A 24,639-nucleotide genomic window follows, 5' to 3' on the forward strand; every position below is an offset into this window, starting at 1 on the left:
CACAGTGTTTATTGGAAGCAGCAGGTGGAAACATTAAGTAACAAGAGAACAGGTGCTGTCTCAGCATGTGTGTGTCTATGACTTACCTCACCATATCCGCACACCACCACCTGTTTGCCTCCAAACATGACATCAGTGGTCCTCTTCAGTCTGAAGTGGGAGATGTTACAATGTTACAATGGAGGTGACACAGCAGCTTACATTTAGTTGCAGTAACAAAGGCAGAGAATGCCTTGTAACAGAAAAGTCCCTGCTTCAAGCCCCGAAAATTAAAAAAAACGTCAACATTCATCTGCAAGGCCACAGTGCCCTTTTACCATACATTGAACTCCTATCCATTCCCTCACTGTTAGCTAGTCTGTATGAGAGCGTCCGGTAAGTCCTTCTGATGTAAATCTAATTAAAATCTAAACAGTGATTTCTAGCGATTCGATGCCACACACACAGAGCCTTTGCAACCGCACCCTGCCATTTTCAACCCTTTGCACAATTTCTCACCTGAAGACTTCTGATTGAATGGGAGACGTAAGGCTTGCTTAAAGCTGCTTGGAAGACAAGGGGCTTGGGTAAAGTATAGTGTGAGGCTAAGGGGTTAGGGGTGAAACTGAACAGGGACCTAATGTTTAGGGTAGAGTGGAATTGGAGACACTGTATTGGGAGAGGGTGGAACCACAAACAGAGCGTTTTGTACCCATCCAAGATGGACTCCCTGCAGCAGTAGAGGTTGTCAAACTTCTGCTTGGTCACAGAGTCGTTGACGTTCATGGCTGGAACACACAGCTTCCCTGCCTTGGACAGTTGGTACAGCCTATACACAAGGAAACACACAAGTTCACAAGGTGGCAGGGATTATGTGTGAATCTTGAATAGTTGATTTAAATGGGAAGGGGGAAAAAGAGATGAGAGAAGTAGCAGAGAGTGTTTAAATTTTGAGGAATATGTGTTTTTGAAATAACAATTTGAGGATTTGTCTTTATGTATGCTCAATAATCCAGGTAGGAAAATCACAGAAAGGTGAATCAGTTCTCTGGACACAATGTTTATTAAGAGAAACGTTTCATCACTCATCTAAGAGACCTCTTCATTCTCAACTGACTGCAGGTATCCCCACCCTTATAAACAATAAAGTGGCATAACAACCAAAAACAGTGATCGGTTTCATATGCAAATTGCTATGACCATTAACTAGAGTTACAATGGCCATGTGTACTATTCACAGAGGATTTGGGAATGGTTGCAATCACAGCATTGTGAAATGGTGACAGATGTACTCTTGGGCCCCCCTCTGGTTCAGGGATGGTCGTTACCTCTTCACATAGATGGCCTCTTTGACTCCCCGTTAAAACCAGCATTCCTCCCTATCAAGGATGTGCACATCTTCCTCCTTGAAAGAGTGGCCACTGGCCTGTAGATGGGTGTAGACTGCGGAGTCCTGGCCTGATGCGTGTTAGCTCTCCTGTGTTGTGTCATCCTCTTGGCGAGTGTCTGTTTGGTCTCCCTAATGTACAAGTCACGGTAATCCTGCTGGCACTTAACAGTGTACACTAAATGCCAGGCCGATTGCCGGCACTTAACGGTGTACACTAAGTGTCTGTGAATGTTCTCATTCGTGTCTGTGAATGTTCTCATTCATCCAGGTCATGGTTATCCAAAGGAATTGAATCGAGTGCAACTGGACTTGATATACACTAAATGCCAAGATGGCACTTAGCGGATCGTTGTGTTCGGTTGTTATGTCACTGTATTGTTTATAAGGGTGGGAATTGCGTAAACACTACATCTATTGCACGCTGTCCGTCTTGGGAGAGAGATCCCTCCTCTGTTGCTCTCCCTGAGGTTTCTTCCTATTTTTTCTCCCTGTTAAGGGTTTTTTTTTAGGGAGCTGTTCCTTGTCCAATGAGAGGGTCTAAGGACAGGATGTTGTGTTACTGTTAAGCCCACTGAGGCAAATTTGTAATTTGTGATATTGGGCTATACATATAAAATTGATTTGATTTGACTTGATTTGAATGCCTGCAGTCAGTTGAGACTAAAGAGGTCACTTGGATAAGTGATGAAATGTTTCTCTCAATAAACGTTGTGTCCAGGTGAACTAATTTACCTTTCTGTGATATTTGAGAACTTCAAAAGGGATGAAAAAAGTTCATGTTAATTCTTTGATGACACTTATATTTGTCATATAATAATCAAATCAGTTCCAACTCAGCATAAGACGTAGAATTAATACACTCCTGTAATGAGGAAAACATTTTGATCACGATTCTAATCAAGTCAACTTGGACTTGCACCGGGTCAATTCCTTACTATAAAGATGTTTACCACTAGGTGGCGGCATTATCATACCAAAATGTGTTCAGCTAACCGTTTAATGAATTTGAGGGGGTGAGTGAACTAATTCACAGCTTGTGTGTGTGTGTGTGTGTGTTTGTTCTCTGTTCTCAAGTATCGAGCTAATTTCATTTTCTCAGAAGTGTAATATTTTAAAGCTTCAGAAACTATGTCTGCTTGGAGGTCAACCAAGATTACATGTGAGTGTATCTATGCGTGTGACTGTGAGTCGCACCTGTGCACACCAGTAACACTTTCCTCCACAATACCCTTGATCTTCTTGAACATGTTGGGGTATTTTTTATAGATCCAATGAGTAAGGTCTCCACCATCATCCAATATCTGATGGGGGGGGGGGTGAGAGAACGAGGGAGAGACAGAGAGACATGGGGGGGGGGGAGAAGAAGTGAGAACTGAATAAATACAACCAGTACTTGTTTTTCCCCCATCACAAACATACATGTGAATTTAATCTTTACTACCATTTCTCAAAATAGCATTCAGAATCCATGTAGGAATTTAAACCCAGTCACCGACCACAAGCTGCCAATATTCAGCTGGAACTGTTGAGTTGTCTTTACTTACAAGCCCACCACCCGCTCTATCCCAATTTAGGCAAAAAACCCATTCAAAATACCCATGCTATTCCAAAAACCCAGTCTCTTGATAACACAGTGAAAACGGTTTGTGTACCAGTTTTGCTGTGGTTCTGCAGTGGCCAGTTGGTGGCGGTTTTTAAATGTAGAATATGTGTATTACCATGTTGGGTTGCCAGCCCTCCAGGTTGACACAGCGATCGATACACCACCAGAAGTCATCCTCTGACTCGCCCTTCCACGCAAAGACGCTGAAACCTAGAGAGAGAAAGCATGGCATTCAGAAAGACAAAGAAAAGAAACAGGCAGAGAGAAAAAGATGAAGGGAGTGATGGATGGATGGGGAGACACTAAAATGAGCGAGTCAGACAAAGTGTAGACAGTGAGTAGAGAGACCTTTAACAAGACCTTTAAGAAGTAGGAGACGGGGTGAAGAGGAGGCCAAGCGTCATTCCAGAAAGGGCACCCCCCCCCCGCACACACACACACACACACACACACACACACACACACACACTTACCTCCTTCTGCCAGGGCAGCTGCTACTTCATTTTGGGTGGAGTAGATGTTGCAGGCGGCCCACCTGCACTGAGCTCCCAAGGCAGACAGAGTCTCCATCAGCACCTAGTGAGAGGACAGGAGAGGAGATGAAAAGGCAGGCGAGAGCAAAGAGAGGAGTAAATGTTGAGGTCAAATAAAACAACATAGTCTGGTTTGATTACTGCTACTTTTATTACATTAAATGTATATTGGGTCAGAAATTATGTGTGCGTGTGGTCTTACTCACAGCAGTTTGGGCAGTGATATGGGTGCAGCCCACCACCTTTGCCCCTGCCAGGGGCTTCTCCCCTTGGGCTCTCTTCCTCAGAGCCATCAGGGCCGGCATCTCTGGAGATGGGTAAATACACAAACAAACACATATACCATCAAATGTTTTTGAGAAATATAGTGGAAGTCTTGGGAATTTCCTTCATTTATTTCACACTGAACGCTTATCAATCCAACCATTTGCACATATGTGTGTTTGTGTGCTCAAACTGTGGGCTTTTGTCATTAAAACTTTCACTGACTCATTCATTCATTCATTCAGTTACGCGCTCACACTCACTCACACAGAAAAAACCCCCCACTGACCCCTGTATCATCATATTTGCATTAAATCACATGCATTCCCTTTACCTGAACTTACACAATTGCCCCTTTTCAAAAGGAACACTGACAATCATGTCAGAGAGATTTCCTCATCTATTTTATCTGCATCGAGACACTTGATACTCATAACAATGCACAATAACACATATACACCGAAAAAAAACACACACTCCTACACACACCTTGCTCAGCAATCTCTATCTCTCTGCGCCCAAAGTCTGCCTGTTTGATGTTTTTGATGCAGAAGTCTCCATTGCCCTTGGAGTTTTTCTGCTGTTTGTCGCGGGGAGACGTCTCATCGTCTGAGCTGTCTGTGTATGACGCCGCTGCAACACAAGACACACACACACGCAAACACAGAAACCCAAGGCATCGTCAGTCAACACTTGAGCTTTACACACACCAATATGCCACATAACATCCATTTCCCCATCATCCTCCCCTCTCATACCACTACGAGGTTCCTTGTGGCAAAAAAAAAAAAAAAGTTGAAAGAAAAGTGATTTGTAGATGTGTCAAGTGTATTCAACAGTGGCTCTCTTTCTGGGAATAGAGCTGGTTCAAATGTGTTGGGAGAGAGAAAATGAGATGCTGTCGATCAGAGTTTGAAGAGTTGGAATAAGATAAAGTTGAACTCTAAGGGGATCTGAACGGGATAAGCGTGTGCTGGTAGGGAGGCTGCAACAACTTCAGCTATCAGATTGAAAAAAGCAGCCTCGAATGAGTTATCCTTTAATATTGGGAGTTTGGATATTTTTCTCAATAACTGTGTAGCACAGTTAAAATACAGTCAATATCCATCTGTGTATGTTTGTGCAGGCACAGAAACAAGTGTGGGGCATCATTGTACATCATTATACAACTCATTGTGTGCAGTTCCTCTAAAAAAGCTCATAGTCACAGTACTATTGGTTCGCTGAATACCACACAGTTTAGCCATCTTTTCAGTAGTGTTGTAATGTAATATTCAGGTACGGTGCAACATAAGCACTCCTATGGTTTATGATTTAATTAGCAGGTACAGAATATGCCAGTAATCCTTCAAGCGCCCCCTGAAAGTGTGCCAGTATCAGATGTGTTGAGGTCAGGTATAACCATGTTTCATTTAAATAATGTGCAAAACACAATCAAACATACTGTCATGCACCAGTGTGGCTAACATCCATCCATCCATCAATTATCCAAACCACTTATCCTGCTCTCAGGGATGCTGGAGGCTATCCCAGCAGTCACTGGGCGGCAGGCGGGGAGACACCCTGGACAAGCTGTCAGGCCATCACAGGGCTGACACACGTACACATACCCACCTGGGGACAATTTAGTACAGCCGATTCACCTGACCTACATGTCTTTGGACTGTGGGAGAGAACCCACGCAGACATGGGGAGAACATGCAAACTCCACACAAAGGACGACCTGGGATGACCCCCAAGGTTGGACTACCCCGGGGCTTGAACCCAGGACCTTCTTGCTGTGAGGCGACTGCGCTTAACCACTGTGCCACCATGCCGCTTGGTGTGGCTAACATCTGATACCAAATCTGATCTCAAAACAATATAATATTCGGAATCGAAGCCCAAACACTTGATTTTCCCAACCCCTCTAACAGGGGGAGATGTTAGGTCTCCTTAGCAGATAAACATGGATTACACCATCAAATAATTTACAAGTAATGGCCTCAATCTTTATGACTCTCTTTATCATCTGTTACTTAAAACAGGGTCCCTGATGAGTTTTTGCTTTAAAACGGTTTTAAAAAGACTTTATAGTCAGTGCTTAACATGACATGTCGATGACAGGAGGTTAAAACTGTCAACCCGGCATCCGGGTAGCATAGCAGTCTATTCCGTTGCCTACCAACACGGGGATCGCCGCTTCGAATCCCCGTGTTACCTCTGGCTTGGTTGGGCGACCCTACAGACACAATTGGCCGTGTCTGTGGGTGGGAAGCCGGATGTGGGTATGTGTCCCAGTCGCCGCACTAGTGCCTCCTCTGATCGGTCGGGGCACCTGTTTGGGGGGAGGGGGAACTGGCGGGAATAGTGTGATCCTCCCACGTGCTACGTCCCCCTGGTGAAACTCCGCACTGTCAGGTGAAAAGAAGCGGCTGGCGACTCCCACATGTATCGGAGGAGGCATGTAGTAGTCTGCAGCCCTCCCCAGATCAGCAGAGGGGGTGGAGCAGCAACCAGAACAGCTTGGAAGAGTGGGGTAACTGGCTGGATACAATTGGCGAGAAAAAGGGGGAACCCCTCCCAAAAAAAACTGTCAACCAGGATATTGACCATGCCACGTTAACGTTCTGATAATAGGATATTACCATCGGTCTATCACTGCATGAACTGTGTAGTCATGTCCGTAGGGATTGAACGTCAAAACCATGTTTTTTTTTAATATTTCGTGACCATGCAATATCTTTTACAAACTTTTCATGATAAAGAAGTTATATTTGCCCTTCCTTTCCCGACGTTTCAGACATGTTTGTGATGAACTCTAATATAAAGTTATCATGTCAAAAACAATTGTGGACAAAGGGCCTCAAGTGAGTACAGCGTGTCCTGTGGTCTGTGGGAACCGTCAGAGGAATCGGAGGCATTCTGCTGTGGGGATTATAGGCTGAGACAGTGGAATGAGGAGGGACGGAGGAAGGAGGAAACAGGGTGGGAGGTGGAGGGATAGGTGTTCATGGGAGGTGCAGCTGAGGCGAGTCTGTCTTGAGACAGTTGCTTTCTCTCTTGGGCCTCCCCTACCCTGCCTCGCTCTCAGCTTTCCTGCTATCTGTCATAATCTCTATAGAAAAACACTACAGGTGAGTGGGCTGCCAACTCGATTTAAAAGAGCTTCATTTACATGACTGATAGCGGGGCCTTCGCTGCACATCTCTCCTAGGGGATCCATGTGACTGCTATTCTTTTTCCCAGACAGTGGCACTGTCCATCTGTCTGCCACTCATCCATCTGTCTACCCCTCATTAGCAACAGTGCTAATTAGCCGAATAATAGAAATGCTGGACAAGCTACAGCCACCAGAGATGAATTCTTCAACTTAATGGGGTCATTGGCAGAGCCATGGCCTATAACTGACCCCAAAATGTAACACAAGCAGCATCCGATGTTGAAGCAGATGATGTGATATAAACCTTGTCTGAAACCTCAGCCATTACAGGGTTGGTGATGGGAGAGGGAAAGATTCACAATTCACTCTCTTGGAATGGTCCTTGCCAACATGTAAAACTAACAGAAGTCAGAGCTTTCTTCCAACACGTGTTTGTAGGCATCAGGCACAGACCACCATGGTGCAGGAAGCCTGCTGTAGAAATTGAATGGAGAAAAAAAAAGAATGTTCTTTGCTGGCTAGAATGAGTTTCAATGTGATTCATGCCATGCTATCACATTTCCCCCCTTTCTGCACCATCCTGTCAACCACCAACGTGTGTGTGTGTGTGTGTGTGTGTGTGTGTGTGTGTGTGTGTGTGTGTGTGTGTGTGTGTGTGTGTGTGTGTGTGTGTGTGTGCTGACTAACTGACCCATCGCAACCCCTACTCCACTCAAATTGCTCTATCATGCTCTTTCTGTCTCTGTCTCTAGGGAACCACCAGGCTCTAATCCTCTTACGCTTGACCACTCAGCAACGTCAATGAACCCAAATTTTCACACGAACCCTAGTGGGTCGGAGAGAGAGTGGAAAATCAAACAAGAGGTAAAAAGAAATGGAATGGGTGGTGAGAAAAGAGACATGACTAGAGAGAAAATATAATAGTATCCTTATAATGGGTACATCAGTGTATGTGTGTGTGTGTGTGTGTGTGTGGGGGGGGGGGGGCTTACCTGAGCTATAGCTGTCTGTGGAGGACTGGGAGATGGAGCGGGACAGTGAGCGTCGGCCAATCTTGCTGGGACGCTTGTTAAACTCCTGCTTCTGGTCCGCAAACTGAATCTGATGGTGTAGAGAAGACTTGGTGAGAGATCTTTCAAAATTCGAAGTGTGACCACACACACATGCATTTGGAGGGTTACATTACCATTATATACATTTTACTGTACCAGACTATGCAATTCAATTCAAGACTGCATGTTCTTACTTTCCAACTTGGCTGTTCGCCATTTCACATTGATTATTTCAACCCGGCATTTCAACACTCACTGTCCCACATGAGCACTGAGGGTATGCATTTGGCATTCTGCCAGATTTTGAGTAATGACCTCTCAGCTCGAGTTGTGATGACAACCACAGTTTAATTACCAGCTGTTTTAACCGAAGTTTCACCCGCCTATTCAGGATTAGCACTAAGGAACTGTCTTTGGTCTGTATGCAAGGTGTTTTTAATACACACCTGACACTAAGTGCTTCACAAAAAAACATAAAAAATACAGATAACAAAAAGAGAGAACGAATGTCAAGCAGACATCAAGAAATGGCGCCCATCTTAACAGTCATTGAGTTTAGTCGGAACTTGACAGATAATGGCTGAGTAACATTGGGGCAATTACCAACCAATATGAAGGCTATACAGATGATATGAGGTTCAATAGTCCATCGCAGTTCTTCGGGGGTGGGGGCTCGATGAATCGGTCTGTATGCAATGGCATCAGTATCAATAGCTTGTCAGCAGCAGCTTGGATAATGCTACCAGGACCTCTATCATAACACATGTAATGCAAGTATTAATGATATTATTACTAGATGATTCAAGGGTGTCCGGGTAGCATAGCGTTCAATTCCGTTGCCTACCAACACAGGGATCCCGGTTCGAATCCCCGTGTTACCTCTGGCTTGGTCGGGCGTCCCTACAGACACAATTGGCTGTGTCTGCGGGTGGGAAGCCGGATGTGCGTATATGTCCTGGTCGCCACACTAGTGCCTCCTCTGGTCGGTCAGGGCACCAGTTCGGGGGGGAGGGGGAACTGGGGGGAATAGTGTGATCCTCCCACACGCTATGTCTCCCAGGCGAAACTTTTCACTACTACTACTACCACTACTACTACTATTTTCAGCTGCTCCTGTAGTAGTGGTAGTAGTAGTAGTAAGAGGTGGAACTCCTCACTGTCAGATAGTGGTAGTAGTAGTGTAACGTTAAGCTAGTTGTAACATAGCTAACTATTTGCTGGAGCTCAAGGTTTAACAGTTAAGCTTGCTAACATAATCAAGAATGAAGGCTAAAACTTGCAGGATTAACAATTGATTATTAAAACTGACACATTTGTCATAATAACTTTCTTACCAGTGATATAGGGAGAAAATCCTTTTGTTTCAGTTAAGTAATTGTGTCCTAAAAATGTTGGTACGCAAAAGTGCCTCTTTTCGTATTATCTGCTGCGCATCATTTATTTTGACCACGCATGCACCTGCACACCAGTTATGTGCACCTCTGTGTGTGTGTGTGTGTGTGTGTGTGTGTGTGTGTGTGTGTATATATATAGCGTTTTTTCCCCGGAAACCGTCAATGGTGCTAATAGAAGTGCTCAACTAACGAGGTGCAAAATATCACTACAGATGCAGGAAATGAGTGCACGACGCACAAAACAAGCTGGAACTGCTATGTATTAAAAGTTTTTTTTTCTGCATCTGATATATATATATCCCCATTATCCAAGCCGCTTATCCCAATTGGGGTCACAGGATGCTGGAGCTTATCCCAGCAGTCATTGGGCGGCAGGCGGGGAGATACCCAGGACAGGCCGCCTGTCCATCACAGGGCCGACACATTAGGGACAATTTAGTATGGCCGATTCACCTGACCTACATGTCTTTGGACTGTGGGAGAAAACCGGAGCACCCGGATGAAACCCATGCAGACGAGGGGAGAACATGCAAACGCCACACAGAGGACAACCTGAGATGACCCCCAAGGTTGGACAACCCTGGGGTTCGAACTCAGGACCTATATAATCCAGTGATTCAAGTAATTCTTTAATGGACAGTACAAGCCTGTTTCATGCCATAAGCAATCATCAGCTGTCAAGCCTGTTTCATGCCATAAGCAATCATCAGCTGTCAACTGAGACATTGTCAATTGAAACTTTCCATTGACAGCTGATGATTGCTTATGGCATGAAACAGGCTTGTACTGTCCATTAAAGAATTACTTGAATCACTGGATTATTTTGCTCCTTGTTTGTCGAGCACTTTCCCTACTGTTGAGTGTTTCATTTAATGAAGATATATGGGGTGTTTGCTGGATTAAATTAAAGGCAGGGAAATCTACTACTTTGCTCTTTCTGCTGATTTCATATGTGGTTTTTAATTGGTTTCTGGGATACTCAATGTTGGCCTTTTCAATGTCATTACACTGCCGAACATGTTTCTCCGTTGTCCTTTGCTCAAAGTAATCCTCATCAAAATACATTTGCATGTCCTCAAATGGACATTCGCACTGTTGACATTTACCATAAGCAAAACCCACCTCTTCTTTAAAGCCACACAACTCATGTTGAGCTTAAGCATCTCCACATATTGAAACTAATGCTCCAAATACTTCTTGTCCGTGATTCTCAATTTGCATTTTCACAACATCATACAACAGAACCAAGTCCTTCTGCAACCTTTCTAATACTGCACCAATTTCACAATCAGACAGCTCGCTATGCTTTGCAATGGCAAATAGGTAGACTGTTAAAAGCCACAAACACATAGCATACAAACACACTGCCAAATAATTTTCATCACAATGGTTGGGAGTGTCCAACTGCGGCCAAGTGTGCTTATCTGGGCATGCAACAACAGTGCAAATTTATGGTTGATGATATCAAGCGAATTCAAGGGGTTATCACAATTATGGGAATGCTTCTGAACAGCCAAAGTCCGTTTTTTAAAGATTTGTTTAAATTTACATAGTTAAGACTCTAATATGCAATTATTTCAGAACTGAATTTAAAATTGGTTGAAGGAACTCACGTAGAGTAAAACTTATTACAATGAGTCACACCCCTTTGCAGGAAGCTGAGTTGGGACAATCCATTTGTTTGACCTTGGCGCCTTGCAATCTTCTAACGCAGGGGTGGGGAGATACAGGTGTGCAATTGCTTGGTTGGGGCAAAAACATTCACCCACACCGGCCCTTTCTGGATAAGATTGTCCACCCCTATTCTAATGTCTTACCCTCGGACTCCCCTCCCTTTCCATTTATGTATTTAATTTTCTTAATTTTCTTTATTTTTATTCCCCCTTTCTTTTGTTTTACGTGTTGTATGTACAATTTAAACATGTCCAAAAAAAAACCCAAAAAACTTCCTTCTTATGTAATGAAGAGGGAAAATTGGGTAATTTCCTCTCCCTGGGGTATGAATTAAGTAGTCTGATTCTGATATCCCAACTTAAAAAAAAAGATATTTATGTTCTCTTTGTAATGTTTTGAATTGAATTTAAATAGTTTTGTTAAACAGACTTTGACTCAAGTCACCGGAAAACGGAGGAATTTTGGTAGTTACACAGTGGCTTTGTTCGATATTGTTGTGGCATGGATGGACTGGACGATGTCACAATTGCCACTCTGAGGTAATTACTACTTAATTAACACCAAAATTGAAGTCAACACTTGTTTGCTGTTGCTAGCGAGCTAGCGCGCACAATTTGCTATCAAACTTGTTTGCTAGTCATGTTAGCAGTGCTGAAGCTCTTCCTTGCCATTTAGCTAGGTTTCATCCCATCTAACAAAGTTTTTTCTAAATGATAGAGCAGCTAATACTGGAGAAGATATACTGCCTACTTTCCCCCGAGATGACATGAGGGAAGGGATCTCTTCCCTGGTCCAGAAAGTTTGCTGCGGCGCAGGGCTATATGGCTCCAGACTTAGTGGAAGAAACGGTAAATTAGCTAACTAATACTGGTAGCTTTAGAATAGCCTTATATCTTCTAACCGTTTAGCGCGTGTGCTAACACCGGTGCGATTAGAACACGAGATTGAAAAAAAAAATCAGCTAATTTTAGCTTTGAGAAAACAACAATTTAGCGTTAAAAATATAGCAAATGAGAAGCTTAATACGCTCATGAAAACATAATGAACCATATAACGTAATCGGTTATTTTCTTGCCCGGTGCGAGATTCGATATGGGGTGTACTGCACCACAAGGCGACATCACTAACCGCTCGGCTAAAGGGTAGGAGACATTAGCTAGGGACTAACGTGTGTTATTAGTAGTTTACAGTCGTCACCCTCCCCGGAAGCGCGCCCTCGCGCTTGTTCTTCCCGCGCTCCGAAGAGACTACTGAGGATCTGCACACTTCCGGATCCTACCGCTGCCACCAATGTAACCGGCTATTTTCTTGCCCGGTGCGGGATTCGATAAGGGGTGCACTGCACCACAAGGCGACATCACTAACCGCTCGGCTAAAGGGTCAGACCCGTCAGCTAGGGACTAACGTGTTTTATTAGTAGTTTGCAGTAACAGGCGTGCTACATAGTATAAGATACGTTACGTGCGAAACGGTTAATAACAACAATAATAATGATAGTAGTTATTGTTATTGTAAATAATAAATGTGATGTTCGTGGCGGTCTATTCCGTTACCTACCAACATGGGGATCGCCAGTTCGAATCCCCCCGTTGCCTCCGGCTTGGTCGGGCGTCCCTACAGACACAACTGGCCGTGTCTGCGGGTGGGAAGCCAGGTGAGCGTATGTATCAATCAATCAATCAATCAATCAATCAATCAATCAATCAATCAATCAATCAATCAATCAAGTTGCATTTTCATAGTGCTAACTGCAACAGTCACTCAAAGCGCTTTAAAGTTAATTAATTAATTAATTAATTGCTACACACACACCGATGGCATGGAAGTGTCCTGCGACCTCCCCTGGTCGGTCTGGACACCTGTTCGGGGGGGTGGGGTGGGGGGGGGATAGCATGATCCTCCCGCGGAAGTGTCTGGTGAAAAGAAGCGGCTGGCGACTCCACGTGTATCGGAGGAATCATGTGGTAGTCTGCAGCCCTCCCTGGATCGGCAGAGGGGGTGGAGCAGCGACCGGGACGGCTCGGAAGAGTGGGGTAATTGGCTATGTACAACTGAGGAGAAAACGGGGGAAAATATGGTGAAACCTTGTTCCTGTACATTTTTAAATGTATTTTATTTGTACCCTGCAGCAGTATGTTTCTAAGAAGCTGTTTAAGAGACTCTCCATTGTGAAAAATCCTGCGAAACCCAAAGGTCGTCCTATCAAAATACAACGTCGGGATGAGGATGCTGATGTGAGTGCTTATTCTGGTAGGAGTGATGATGCCTATTTCAGTGCATCAACTGTTATTCTGGAAGACTCACCGGTTAGGAAAAACACCCCAAAACAGCTGTAGGACAACAATGATGAAATATGCACAGGTATATTACACAGTACATGCAGCTCAATGTACTTGTACAAAAGCGATTTTTGGGAAAATATTATAATCCACAAGGAAGTACACATTGCTAGAATTTTGTTATGCAGTCGTCAAGGTAGCGTAGCGGTCTATTCATGTAGCTTATATTCCTCAGCATTTAACACCATGTTAACAGAATTCTATTAAGATGGGAGGTCAGTCATCAATTGTGTGACTAGCACTAGCTGCAAGTGTTCCTGCTGATTTTTAAAAGCATGTGTGGATATGTTTTTCAGATTATGGATGAGCTGTGCAGGATAATAAATCCCAAGAATGCCCATTACATTGCTGACATGAAGGATAGATGGGAAACCTTCTACAGTAAAGTGCAGTTTTACGGTGTAATGAAAAAAGTTGTGAAGCCTCCAAGGACTGTGGATGGTGGTGAGTTCACAATTCATACATTTTAAACCTAATAGTTTGAGATCTCACACTGAGTGTTTTATTAATGCACTGCCTTTATGTGTTTTCTTTTACACCAGTGGAGGTGGAGCATGCCACAGCAGTTTTCACAGTCCTGCCTCAGCTTTTCCCATCTGCTGGTGCAGTCCCCAAGAAGTTGCACTCTAGCAGCGAGGCTCTCTTCCACATTTTGATGGTGAGACTTAAAGCAGTAATGACATTATTGCAGTTGTTAATGCAAAAGTGCTTATATATGGTATTTGTATATGAAACGGTCAGTTACGGTTGGGTTGAGTAGTTTGTGATTTGCTGGGGCACGTTCAGAGGGCCAGTATTCACAGTATAGGCCCACCTATGATGCTTTTACCTGGTTACCTATATTATTACCTACCTATATTATTATTATTGTTGTTGTTTTTATTATTATTATTATTATTATTATATGTATTACCTATATTGCTTAAGTGGTGGTGTCTTATCTTCTCCATTTGCTTACTATGTTTTCTAGCCTTTTGAAAAGCCTGATTCTTTCCTCCACAACCAATCCTTGGGCTGTCCGGTTGTGCTGTTGGGTGAGGAAAACTGCCTGCTGGCAATTGGCTCCACTCCTGTCTCAACATTCCCCTGAAATCTCTCCCCCAAGGGACTCTTATATTTAATGGGGTGCTGTAACACTTTTAATTTGACATACCCAAAATGCATCGCCACACTGCTCTCCGTTCTTCACACTGAAATACTGGGTGATGCCATCCATGAGAGGGGTGCAACCCCCTCACAGAAGAAAGCTATTTCTGATTGGAAATCATTCATTGAGTAACAGCCTACAAACTGCCGTACTGATTCAAGAACCCACACAGTCATTTTAACTGTTTGTTTTTTTATTCTCTTTTCCATTTCTCAACCTGAGTTCTATAGTCACAATGACAGGCTAGTCTATTTTTTTCGTCTCATCCTCTTTGCTGGCATCTCAACAGGTATCAAGTTAGCCCGCTTTGCTTTGCAATACTGTTTTTTTTCAATTCTTTTTTTCTTTTGCTCATATGTAATGATCGTAAGGGTAGTGTATTAAAAGAACTGTAAACTGTATGCAACTAGCCTCTAATCTCATTTCAAGACAGTTTGACTATTTATATTCATCTTTTGAGAAATAACATCTCATTATAAGCATTTGTCCGATATATACAAGCTAATTTAAAGAATAAAATACTTACTTTAAGATGAGTTATGAGACAAATTTACTCAATTTAAGCAATTTTATCCAAAATACTTGCATTGCAGTTACTTCTAACAAGCCAAACCTGCCTATTTTAAGGATTTCAGTTAGACATTTTGTCTAGTTTTAAGTTTTCCAGTGGCTAGAATTCTCTGCTAGTTTTAAGAGTTCTTCCCAAGGAAAATTTACTTACTCCATTGCTAGATTTTTTTACCTGAAACAGACTTTTTCCACATTAAAGATAATGTGACTTCTTTCTAGTAGTGCATTTTTTGCAGTGTAGTAGGAGGTGAAACTCCTCACTGTGAGGTGAAAAGAAGCGACTGGCGACGCCACATGTATTGGGGGGAGGCATGTGGTAGTCTGCAGCCCTACCTGGATCGGCAGAGCAGCAACCGGCACAGCTCGGAAGAGTGGGGTAATCGGCCGGATACAATTGGGGGGAAAAAGGGGGAACATTTTTTTAAAAATTTAAAAATACGAGGACATGCTACCAGGGGGGGGGGAAGCTCAATCAAAAGGCATGATGCAATGATGTAGGAGATCTACGTGGGGAGTAATAGTGCTTTTTAATCTTTGGTGAGACAGAGAGAGAGAGAGAGAGAGAGAGAGAGAGAGAGAGAGAGAGAGAGAGAGAGAGAGAGAGAGAGAGAGAGAGAGAGAGAGAGAGGGAGTCTTATTTTAGCTGTTGCATAACGTTCACAAATAGGAGCAAAGCGCTCCTTCAAAACACATATCATGGAGAGAGATTTCATAGATGTGACGTGCGTCTGACGGGGGGAGGGGGGGCTGAAAAGGGTTGGAAATTTGAGGGGGGAAAAAAGGACGCACGTCACTCGCTTATTTACAGTTTTTCTCCGTCAAACAGAGATTGGCCTTGAGGTACCAACAAGGTCACAAGGAAAATATATATATTAAAGATAAATGAATCAAAGCGTGAAAAGGCTTATGGGGGGGGGGCTAATGAGCCGTTAACATGGATGCACAAAGACATATTATGAAAAATCAGACTTCCGTTGTGTGCTTGTGCATGGGTAAGTGTGTTAAATTGATACATGGTAGTGAGTGAGTCAGCAACTCGGCACAGCTGTGTGCTCCTTTGGTCATTCATACTAACAGTGTGTGCCAATACACACACACACACACACACACACACACACACACCATATAAAAACTACGCTGTAAAGCGCTTGCTAATGACAGAGGACAAAGCTCTTATCAAGAGAAAGCAGTGAGTCATCACACAAAGGTCTCGCAAGGATGCACACATGAATAGTGTGCCTCTTTCTGTTCTGTTTCCCTCTCTCGTTCTGTTGTTTTTCTCTCTGCCCAGCGACCATCTATCCAGCTCACAACGTAGTACAGCACAGAGCCAACTGGAACGCTGACATGTCTCCGAATGGGTTCGGGACAGGGAAAGTCCACGCTGAACCACAAAACTCAACAATGCATCTTTCAAAAACAGTGCGGACAACAGTTATATAACCCAACAAAGAAAACCTCAAACATATTAACTGGCATCAAGTGTTTACTTGAAGTTTCCTCCAATACATGCTACCACTGGTTTTCTATTAGGAGCTTATGAGAAACACAGCTTGAAATTTTTATCATGAAAAGATGAATGAATTATTGAGTTTTTTTCACTGAGAATTTTGTCAGTTCTGTCAAATGAGTTTGAGCCAGGCCACACCAGGACTTTTCCTCATCCATCCGACCCCCCCTTCTTTCTTACCTTCTTCTTACTAGGCTCCCCATTCTCGCCATCTTTCTTCTTCTTCAGCATGGCTACAGGTGTGTGGCAGTGAATGCAGTGCGATGTGAATGTGTTTTAGCAAAGCCTATGAGGGAAGTGGGAGTTAGAAGTGGGTGTTATGTTGGGGCTTTTTTTTGGGGGGGGGGACCTAGCTGTTCAAGGTCCGATCCATTTATAGCCTACTTCTTGTCCCTCTGCCGTTCACTGGCCTCTACTTTACTCTGATCCAGCCCAAACTGGTCCGACCATGCGCCTGCAGACACAATGCAATGAATTGTTGTTGTTTTTTTCTCCCCTCGCTCTCGCCCTCTCTCTTATTTCTTGTTTGATTGTTGATTGTTCCACAGATTGGACCTCGGGGACATCCATATCAAAATCCAGCTGACCCAAAGTGAACTGGCCTGTAGCCCAGTAACTGAGGGTAATCGGGGTGGATATTGAAAACTGACCTATCAGTATCACAATTCACTAGTATCGATAGTATACAGTGAATAGAAAATGAATTTTCATATTTAGTGGACCTACAACCAGGAATTAAAATGCAATAAATATATATATTTCAAAGTGAAAACCCAATTATAATATTTTTATATCAATTAATAATAAACAAATGCCCTATCTTGGTTTGATAAGTATGCACCCCCTTTACTATACCATCCCTAAACTATCTCAGGAATAACCACTTGCCTTCAAGATCACAAAATAACTTTGTCCAACACCTGTGTGCAATTACAGTGATTAACTTCCATCCATCCATCCATTATCCAAACTGCTTATCCTGCTCTCAGGGTCATGGGGATGCTGGAGCCTATCCCTGGCGGCCTGTCCAGGGTGTCTCCCCGCCTGCCGCCCAATGACTGCTGGGATAGGCAATTAACTTGATAATGAGAATAAAAATAGCTGTTTAATTTGGTCCTTCAGTTTGCAAGTACAGTCCTGCACAAAGACGGCGACAAGGGCTCCAAACATCTCCCAAAACAAGTTTGTGACAAAGTTGCAGAAAGGTACACATCAGGTGAGGGATATAAAAATATTTCCAAGGTTTTGAAGAAACCTCGGAGCACTGTTAAGTCTACCATTAAGAAGTGGAAAGTGCATGATACCACCCACAGTATGCCAATATCAGGGAATCCATCAAAACAAGATGACCAGTAGAAAAGACAACTGGCAGGGGGGACACCAGGAATGGCAACCTTGAAAGTCCTACATGGTTTTACAGCCAACAGCGGAGAACATATGCATCACACAACAATATCAAAGAAATTACACACATCTGGCCTGTATGAGACAATGGCAAGATGAAAGGCATTTCTTATAAAGGTCAATCTAGAGACCTAATTACAGTTTTGTCAATTAGATGCTATCTTTTTTTTTCTCTTCCCAAATCAAAATGATTTCAATGCATTCATACGGTATCTTGTGTTCTTTGGATCAGGGCTACACAAGTCCCATTAAAATCCATGAAATTTACTCCAATACAAAAAAATGTAAAAACTTTGAAGGGGGGGTGCGTTTGTTTTATATCCACTGTATACTGGAAGATAGCCAATAGGCAATGAAAAGCTTTGGTGTGAGAAAAGCTTTCAGAGGGCATGGTCTATTCAGACAGGCATTACTTTTATATCCAGCGGGTTTTAGGCTGCTTCTTCACCAGGACCCCCAAATAATGATGCTGCTGGTTTCTCTTGTTTCCCTCTCATTAAGCATTCAACGTAACATTCTTCCAATGATACACTTACCAGCAAAATTTTTTAAAGACCTCTGGCCTTTCCTGGGACCTACAATGCTAAACATTGTTAATTCATCACTTACTACTGGCACTGTTCCCGAGTAGTTTTAAGACAGCTGTAGTTAAACCGCTTCTTAAAAAAACGCACCTCGATCCAGGGTCTCTTAATAACTATAGATCAGTCTCTAGTCTTCCATTCTTTTCTAAAGTACTAGAAGAAAACCATCTATACATGAACCTTTCAATCAGCTTTCAAGGTCTGTCACTCCACTGAAACTGCTCCGACCAGAGTGGTGAACAGTCTTTCATTAACTATGGACTCTGATTCCACTTCTGTGCTTCTATTACTGGACCTCAGTGCAGCCTTTGACACCATTGATCACTGTATACAATTAGACAGATTTAATTGTAATTTTGTTGTCTCTGGCTTAGTTCTCTCTTGGCTGAAGTCTTACTTAACTGGAAGAACACGTTGTGTCTGCTATAGTAATATTACATTGAACATTCTCTGATGTTAAATATGGTGTACCTCAGGGCTCAGTTCTTGGTCCTCTAGTTTTCTGTCTTTATATTTCACCTCTTGGTCAAATTATACGCAGTTATGGAATAAATTTCCATTACTACGCTGATGATACCCAGCTGTATGTGCCCATAAGGGCTGATGATCATACTCAAATGACTAATTTAGAGGCCTGCCTGGCTGCTGTGAAAAATTGGATGTCACTGAACTTTCTGCTTTTAAATTCGGATAAAACAGAGATGCTGGTCATTGGCCCTGCTAGACACAGACACCAATTTGATCAAGTAACGATAACAATCAACAACTCTGTGATTTCACAAAGTGTGACAGCCATAAAATCTTGGTGTTATGTTTGATCCCAGCCTTTCCTTTGATAAGCATATTAAAGAAATCCCCAAGACTGTTTTTTCACTTACGTAACAGCTAAAAATCGGTCTTTCCTGTCCATGCCTGACGCAGAGACTCGTCCAGACTTGATTACTATAATGTTCTGTTTTTGGGTCTGCCACATGCTAGTACTAAAAATCTTCAGATGGTTCAGAATGTTGCAGCCAGAATCCTAACTAAAACTAAAAAAAATTCTTGCCTCCCTTCATTGGCTTCCTATCCATGTTAGATCAGACTTCAAGGTGCTTCTGCTGACTTATAAATCCTAAAAGGGGTTGCCTCAACTTACCTGTCTGATGATCTTAAATCGTACATTCCATCTCAAGCTCTTCGCTCTCAAAAGACAGGGCTCCTGTGTGTACCTAAAGTTAAAAAGAAGTCAGCTCATGGCAGCGCCTTTTCCTATCAGCCCCTGTTCTTGTGGAATAACCTGCCTGCTGCCATCAATCAGTCTGTTGAATCCTTTAAATCCAAACTTAAAACTAATCTTTTTGCCTTAGCATTGAATTTGTTGCCATTACGTCGAGAGCTTCACAACATGTACTGCATGGCGGGTCGGTTTCTGTCTCAATGAATTTACCAAGCATTGTTCTGCCAACGAGATTATAGTGTATAGATTATTGACTATTGCAAACTATTCTCTTCTCTCACATCTTTTCTCTCTCTCTGAATGATAATTTTGTTATGCTATTTTAATGTTATATCTTTCTCTCACAAAGATGTTCAACTAAATTTTTCTTTGTTTTTTTTTTTTTTATGGTGATGCTGGTTGCGTGGCTCGGGTCCTTGGCTGTTCCGGTGGTGTCTGGACACTGCTTGGCATCCTCATCTTATTCTTCATATATTCAATAATTCCATTATAATTCTGTTATCCTCTTTCAATTTTGTATTCTGTAAATTGTCTGTCTGAACATCCATTGCACATTGTCCGTCTTGAAAGAGAGAGCCCTCCTCTGTTGCTCTCCCTGAGATTTCTTCCTACTTTTTCTCCCTGTTAAGTTTTTTTTTTTTTTTTTTTTTAGGGAGTTGTTCACTACCCGATGCAAGGGTCTAAGGACAGGATGTTGTGTTGCTGTAAAGCCCCTTGAGGCAAATTTGTAATTTGTTATATTGGGCTATACAATGACTTGATTTGACTTGTTCCTGTCTCATTCCTATGATGACAAATATCCACATTGTGACAAGATTGCAACTTAATTAGACCTGACCCTTTAATAGGCTTTAACAACCCATTTACGGGAGAGGTTTGGGCTACTAGCCTCATTGGGTTTATTGGATGGAGGTTAGATGAGGGGCTTTCAGGAGCTCAGAGTTAGACTGAACAATTGAGGGTCGTTTTGGGAGCTCAGAAGCAGGGGATGAAGGGGCTTATAGGTCGTTTGGGGGATAAGATTACCACAGGTTAACTCAGGTCTCAGGACAAGGGGTACCAGCCAAGAAAAAAAGACAAACTAGAATGACACGCACATAATCAAACAAAAGCTGCTTTGTTACACACTGGTATGATTACGATCCCTGTGTGAGTAAGAAAGCAAGTTAGCAAAATGAGAGCTAAGTAAAGACAGGGAAAGTCCACGGACAAAACAAAATCCTAAATCTGTGTATCTTCCTCACCAACCAGGACTATCTCAACTAAAATGAGGCCTATACACTCATGAAAGTAAGCTGCTGTTAATAAGCATCCCATAGATAACATGGATTATTAAATTATGAATACATAGGATTTTATGGAAGTGGCAAAATTCTTTCTGATGCATGGAACAGCGTAGACCCTGGGTTCTAAATCTATGGTTCAACACCCAAATTAGGTTGCAAGCTTTTTACTTTTGGGTCCATGCATGACATGTGAAGTTTATTGAGTATGGGTCCCAAGAGGAAAGATTTAATCCCTAATTTTGGTCCTTAGCTAATGAGGTTTTCAGAAGATTTAACAGATGACAATGGCCCCACAATTCATGAAAAACAAAGATTCCATTGCATTTTCCAATTTTAGAAAGGCTTCAAAACAGGGTGTTTGAGTGCAGTGAAACTGGTTGTCAGGCAAATCCTTATTCATTTTATTTACGCTGTACACAATCCCAAGTATCAGCACCCAACTCAACACACACAGACTTTAAAAACTGATCAAACACATTAATAAAATTTGTGTCGGCATCCCAGTTTATGTAACAACTGCAATATCCAACACTTTATGGGAAGCATGATAAAAGTGTCATTCTATTTTCCAATATTATCCAATCTTTTTGTGGATTGGTCAAATTAATAAAAAGTGTGATAGTACAGCATGTTTATCAAATCTGGTATGGTGAGGACATACAAACTCTGTGATAGTAGCAAAGCTGAGAATGACCAGCAACACATCACACTGCCAAAAACTACATATATCACAGAACCTGCATACAGACAAAGGGCTTGAGTTGTGAATTGGGGAAACCCATGTGCTCCTTTGGTTTTTAATCACATCAAGGCAGAGACAGGAGACACACACCTCATGTGACTGCACATATCTCTTTGCTTTAAGTTCCTTGCTTCACCAATGCCCAACTGTGGGTGTTTGAGTGCAAGGGACAGAAAGAACAAAAAATACACTGCTCAACAAAATAAAGGGAACACCTAAAAACACAATATAGACCTCGATGAATGAAATATTTCAGCTGAAAATCTTTATTTATTAGACAGAGGAATGTGTTTAGAGCAAAATAACCTAAGAATGATCAATGGAAATCAAAATCATTAGCCCATTAAGGTCTGGATTCAGAATCATACTCAAAATCAAAGTGGAAAATGAGAACATAGGCTGAGCCAACTTCTGTGGAAATTCTTCAAGACGATTCAAAATGAGGCTCAGTAGTGTGTGTGGCCTCCACGTGCCTGTATGCACTCCCTACAACGTCTGGGCATGCTCCTGATGAGACGACGGATGGTCTCCTGAGGGATCTCCTCCCAGACCTGGATCAGGGCATCGGTCAACTCCTGGACAGTCTGTGGTGCGACATCGCGTTGGCGGATGGTACGAGACATGATGTCCCAGAGGTGCTCAATTGGATTCAGGTCTGGGGAACGTGCAGGCCAGTCCATAGCATCAATGCCCTCGACATACAGGAACTGCTGACACACTCTGGCCACATGAGGACGAGCATTGTCATGCATGAGCAGGAACCCAGGGCCCACTGCACCAGCATATGGTCTGACAATGGGTCTGAGGATCTCATCCCGGTACCTAATGGCAGTCATGGTACCTCTGGCTAGCACGTAGAGGTCTGTGCGGCCCTCCAAGGATATGCCTCCCCAGACCATCACTGACCCACCGCCAAACCGGTCATGCTGGAGGATGTTGCAGGCAGCAGAACGTTCTCCACAGCGTCTCCAGACTCTCTCACGTCTGTCACATGTGTTCAGTGTGAACCTGCTCTCATCTGTGAAGAGCACAGGGCGCCAATGGCGAATCTGCCAACCAAGATGTTCTCTGGCAAAGGTCAATCGGGCTGCACGGTGTTGGGCTGTGAGCACAGGCCCCAATTGTGGATGTCGGGCCCTCATACCATCCTCATGCATTCTGTTTCTCACTGTTTGAGCAGAAACCTGCACATTAGTGGCCTGTTGAAGGTCGTTTTGTAGGGCTCCGGCAGTGCTCCTCCTGTTCCTCCTTGCACAAAGGACCAGATAGCGGTCCTGCTGCGGGGTTGTTGTCCTCCTGCGGCCCCCTCCACGTCTCCTGGTGTACTGGCCTGTCTCCTGGTACCTCCTCCATGCTCTGGACACTGTGCTGGGAGACACATCAAATCTTCTTGCCACAGCACGCATTGATGTGCCATCCTGGATGAGCTGCACTACCTGAGCAACTTCTGTAGGTTGCAGATACCGCCTCATGCCACCTCTAGTGGTGAGGGCACTAGCAAAATGAAAAACTAACCAAAGATCGGCCAGAAAAGATGAGGACAGGCAAATGGTCTGTGGCCACCACCTGCAAATCCATTCCTTTTATAGGGGTTGTCTTGCAAATTGTCTAATTTCCACCTGGTGGAAATTAGACAATTTACCAACAGGTGAAATTGATTCACAAATCAGTGTTGCTTCCTAACTGGACAGGTTGATATCTCAAAAGTGTGATTGACTTGGAGCTACATTGCATTGCTTATGTGTTCCCTTTCTTTTTTTTTAGCAGTGTAGTATGGCTAAACGATACCTTTGTGATCCTCGCAGTGAAATTCTCTTGTCACTTACCCTCCTTCCCAGGGAGGCCATGGTGTAGGGTAAGCTACAGAGGCACCTGTGGAACTTATTGTCTTGCTCACCAAATCTTTGGTAGGGCAGGTAGTGGGGTTAAACCTTGGTCATCAAGTGAGAAAAAATGATCTTGCTCACCAAAAGGCCAATGGGAATGTGTTGGTAGATGAAAGACTACACCAGTGTATCTGTGTTAATGGTTCTTTTTTGGTTACAGAAAAATCTAAACATACACACATACTTACTCAAATACATGCACAGTGCCAAAAAAAAGGTATCTCTCTGAGGGCAAGGACCTGGGGTGCAGTAAACGAGAAATTAAATGTTGCTCTCAATCATGGCTTTGGCTGCAATCATCCATCCATCCATCCATTATCTGAACCGCTTATCCTGCTCTCAGGGTCACGGGGATGCTGGAGCCTATTCCAGCAGTCATTGGGCGGCAGGTGTACTTTGGTCCATGCATGTGCGTGCGTGCGCGCGCGCACACACACACACACAACACACAACACAACACAACACAACACAATCCAAATACAGAGCTAGGAACAAATTGGAAGAAGAATTCATATAAAATAGGGCATAGTGGACATGAAAAGTACATATCTTGAAAGCCCCATTGGACTGGAAATAAAATCCTCCCCCTCCGATGTAACAGACCGAGATCCTTTGGCAATCAAACAGCAAGAGAAAAAATACCTCTGAGTAATACTGCACAACGGGGAATTTCATTTACAATTTAGGTACGTAGCCGTCTCTCTTATCCAGAGCAACGTACAGTGGGTGCCCACCAGGCATGCACTGGCTGGTTGCTGCAGTAGCAGTACTGCTATACAAGGCACTTGGAGAAGTAACTAACCGTAAAGATCAGAATTAATTGTGGCTGCTGAAAAATGTTCTAGCAGGAAGTGAATTTTAGAATACAGCAGTATTAGTGGAGGAAAAAATAAACAATCCTTTTGTTTTATGACCCGTTTT

General features: G+C 43.1%; 1 protein-coding gene across 2 annotated transcripts in view; it reads right to left on the bottom strand.

Annotated features, from left to right (window-relative positions):
- The window catches only part of ahcyl2b (adenosylhomocysteinase like 2b), a 93,887-nt gene that overhangs the window by 13,284 nt on the left and 55,964 nt on the right, over positions 1–24,639 (bottom strand). For both annotated transcript variants that reach the window (XM_056275962.1, XM_056275961.1), the window contains exons 2-9: positions 7,904–8,012; positions 4,259–4,402; positions 3,712–3,812; positions 3,446–3,548; positions 3,088–3,182; positions 2,564–2,670; positions 692–808; positions 87–150 (exon numbers count right to left, since the gene is read on the bottom strand). In XM_056275962.1, coding sequence (XP_056131937.1) covers positions 87–150; positions 692–808; positions 2,564–2,670; positions 3,088–3,182; positions 3,446–3,548; positions 3,712–3,812; positions 4,259–4,402; positions 7,904–8,012 — 840 coding nt within the window. The remainder of the gene's footprint in view (positions 1–86; positions 151–691; positions 809–2,563; positions 2,671–3,087; positions 3,183–3,445; positions 3,549–3,711; positions 3,813–4,258; positions 4,403–7,903; positions 8,013–24,639) is intronic.

The sequence above is a fragment of the Lampris incognitus genome, chromosome 3, assembly GCF_029633865.1.
Source record: "Lampris incognitus isolate fLamInc1 chromosome 3, fLamInc1.hap2, whole genome shotgun sequence".
In the NCBI taxonomy this organism is placed as follows: Eukaryota; Metazoa; Chordata; class Actinopteri; order Lampriformes; family Lampridae; genus Lampris; species Lampris incognitus.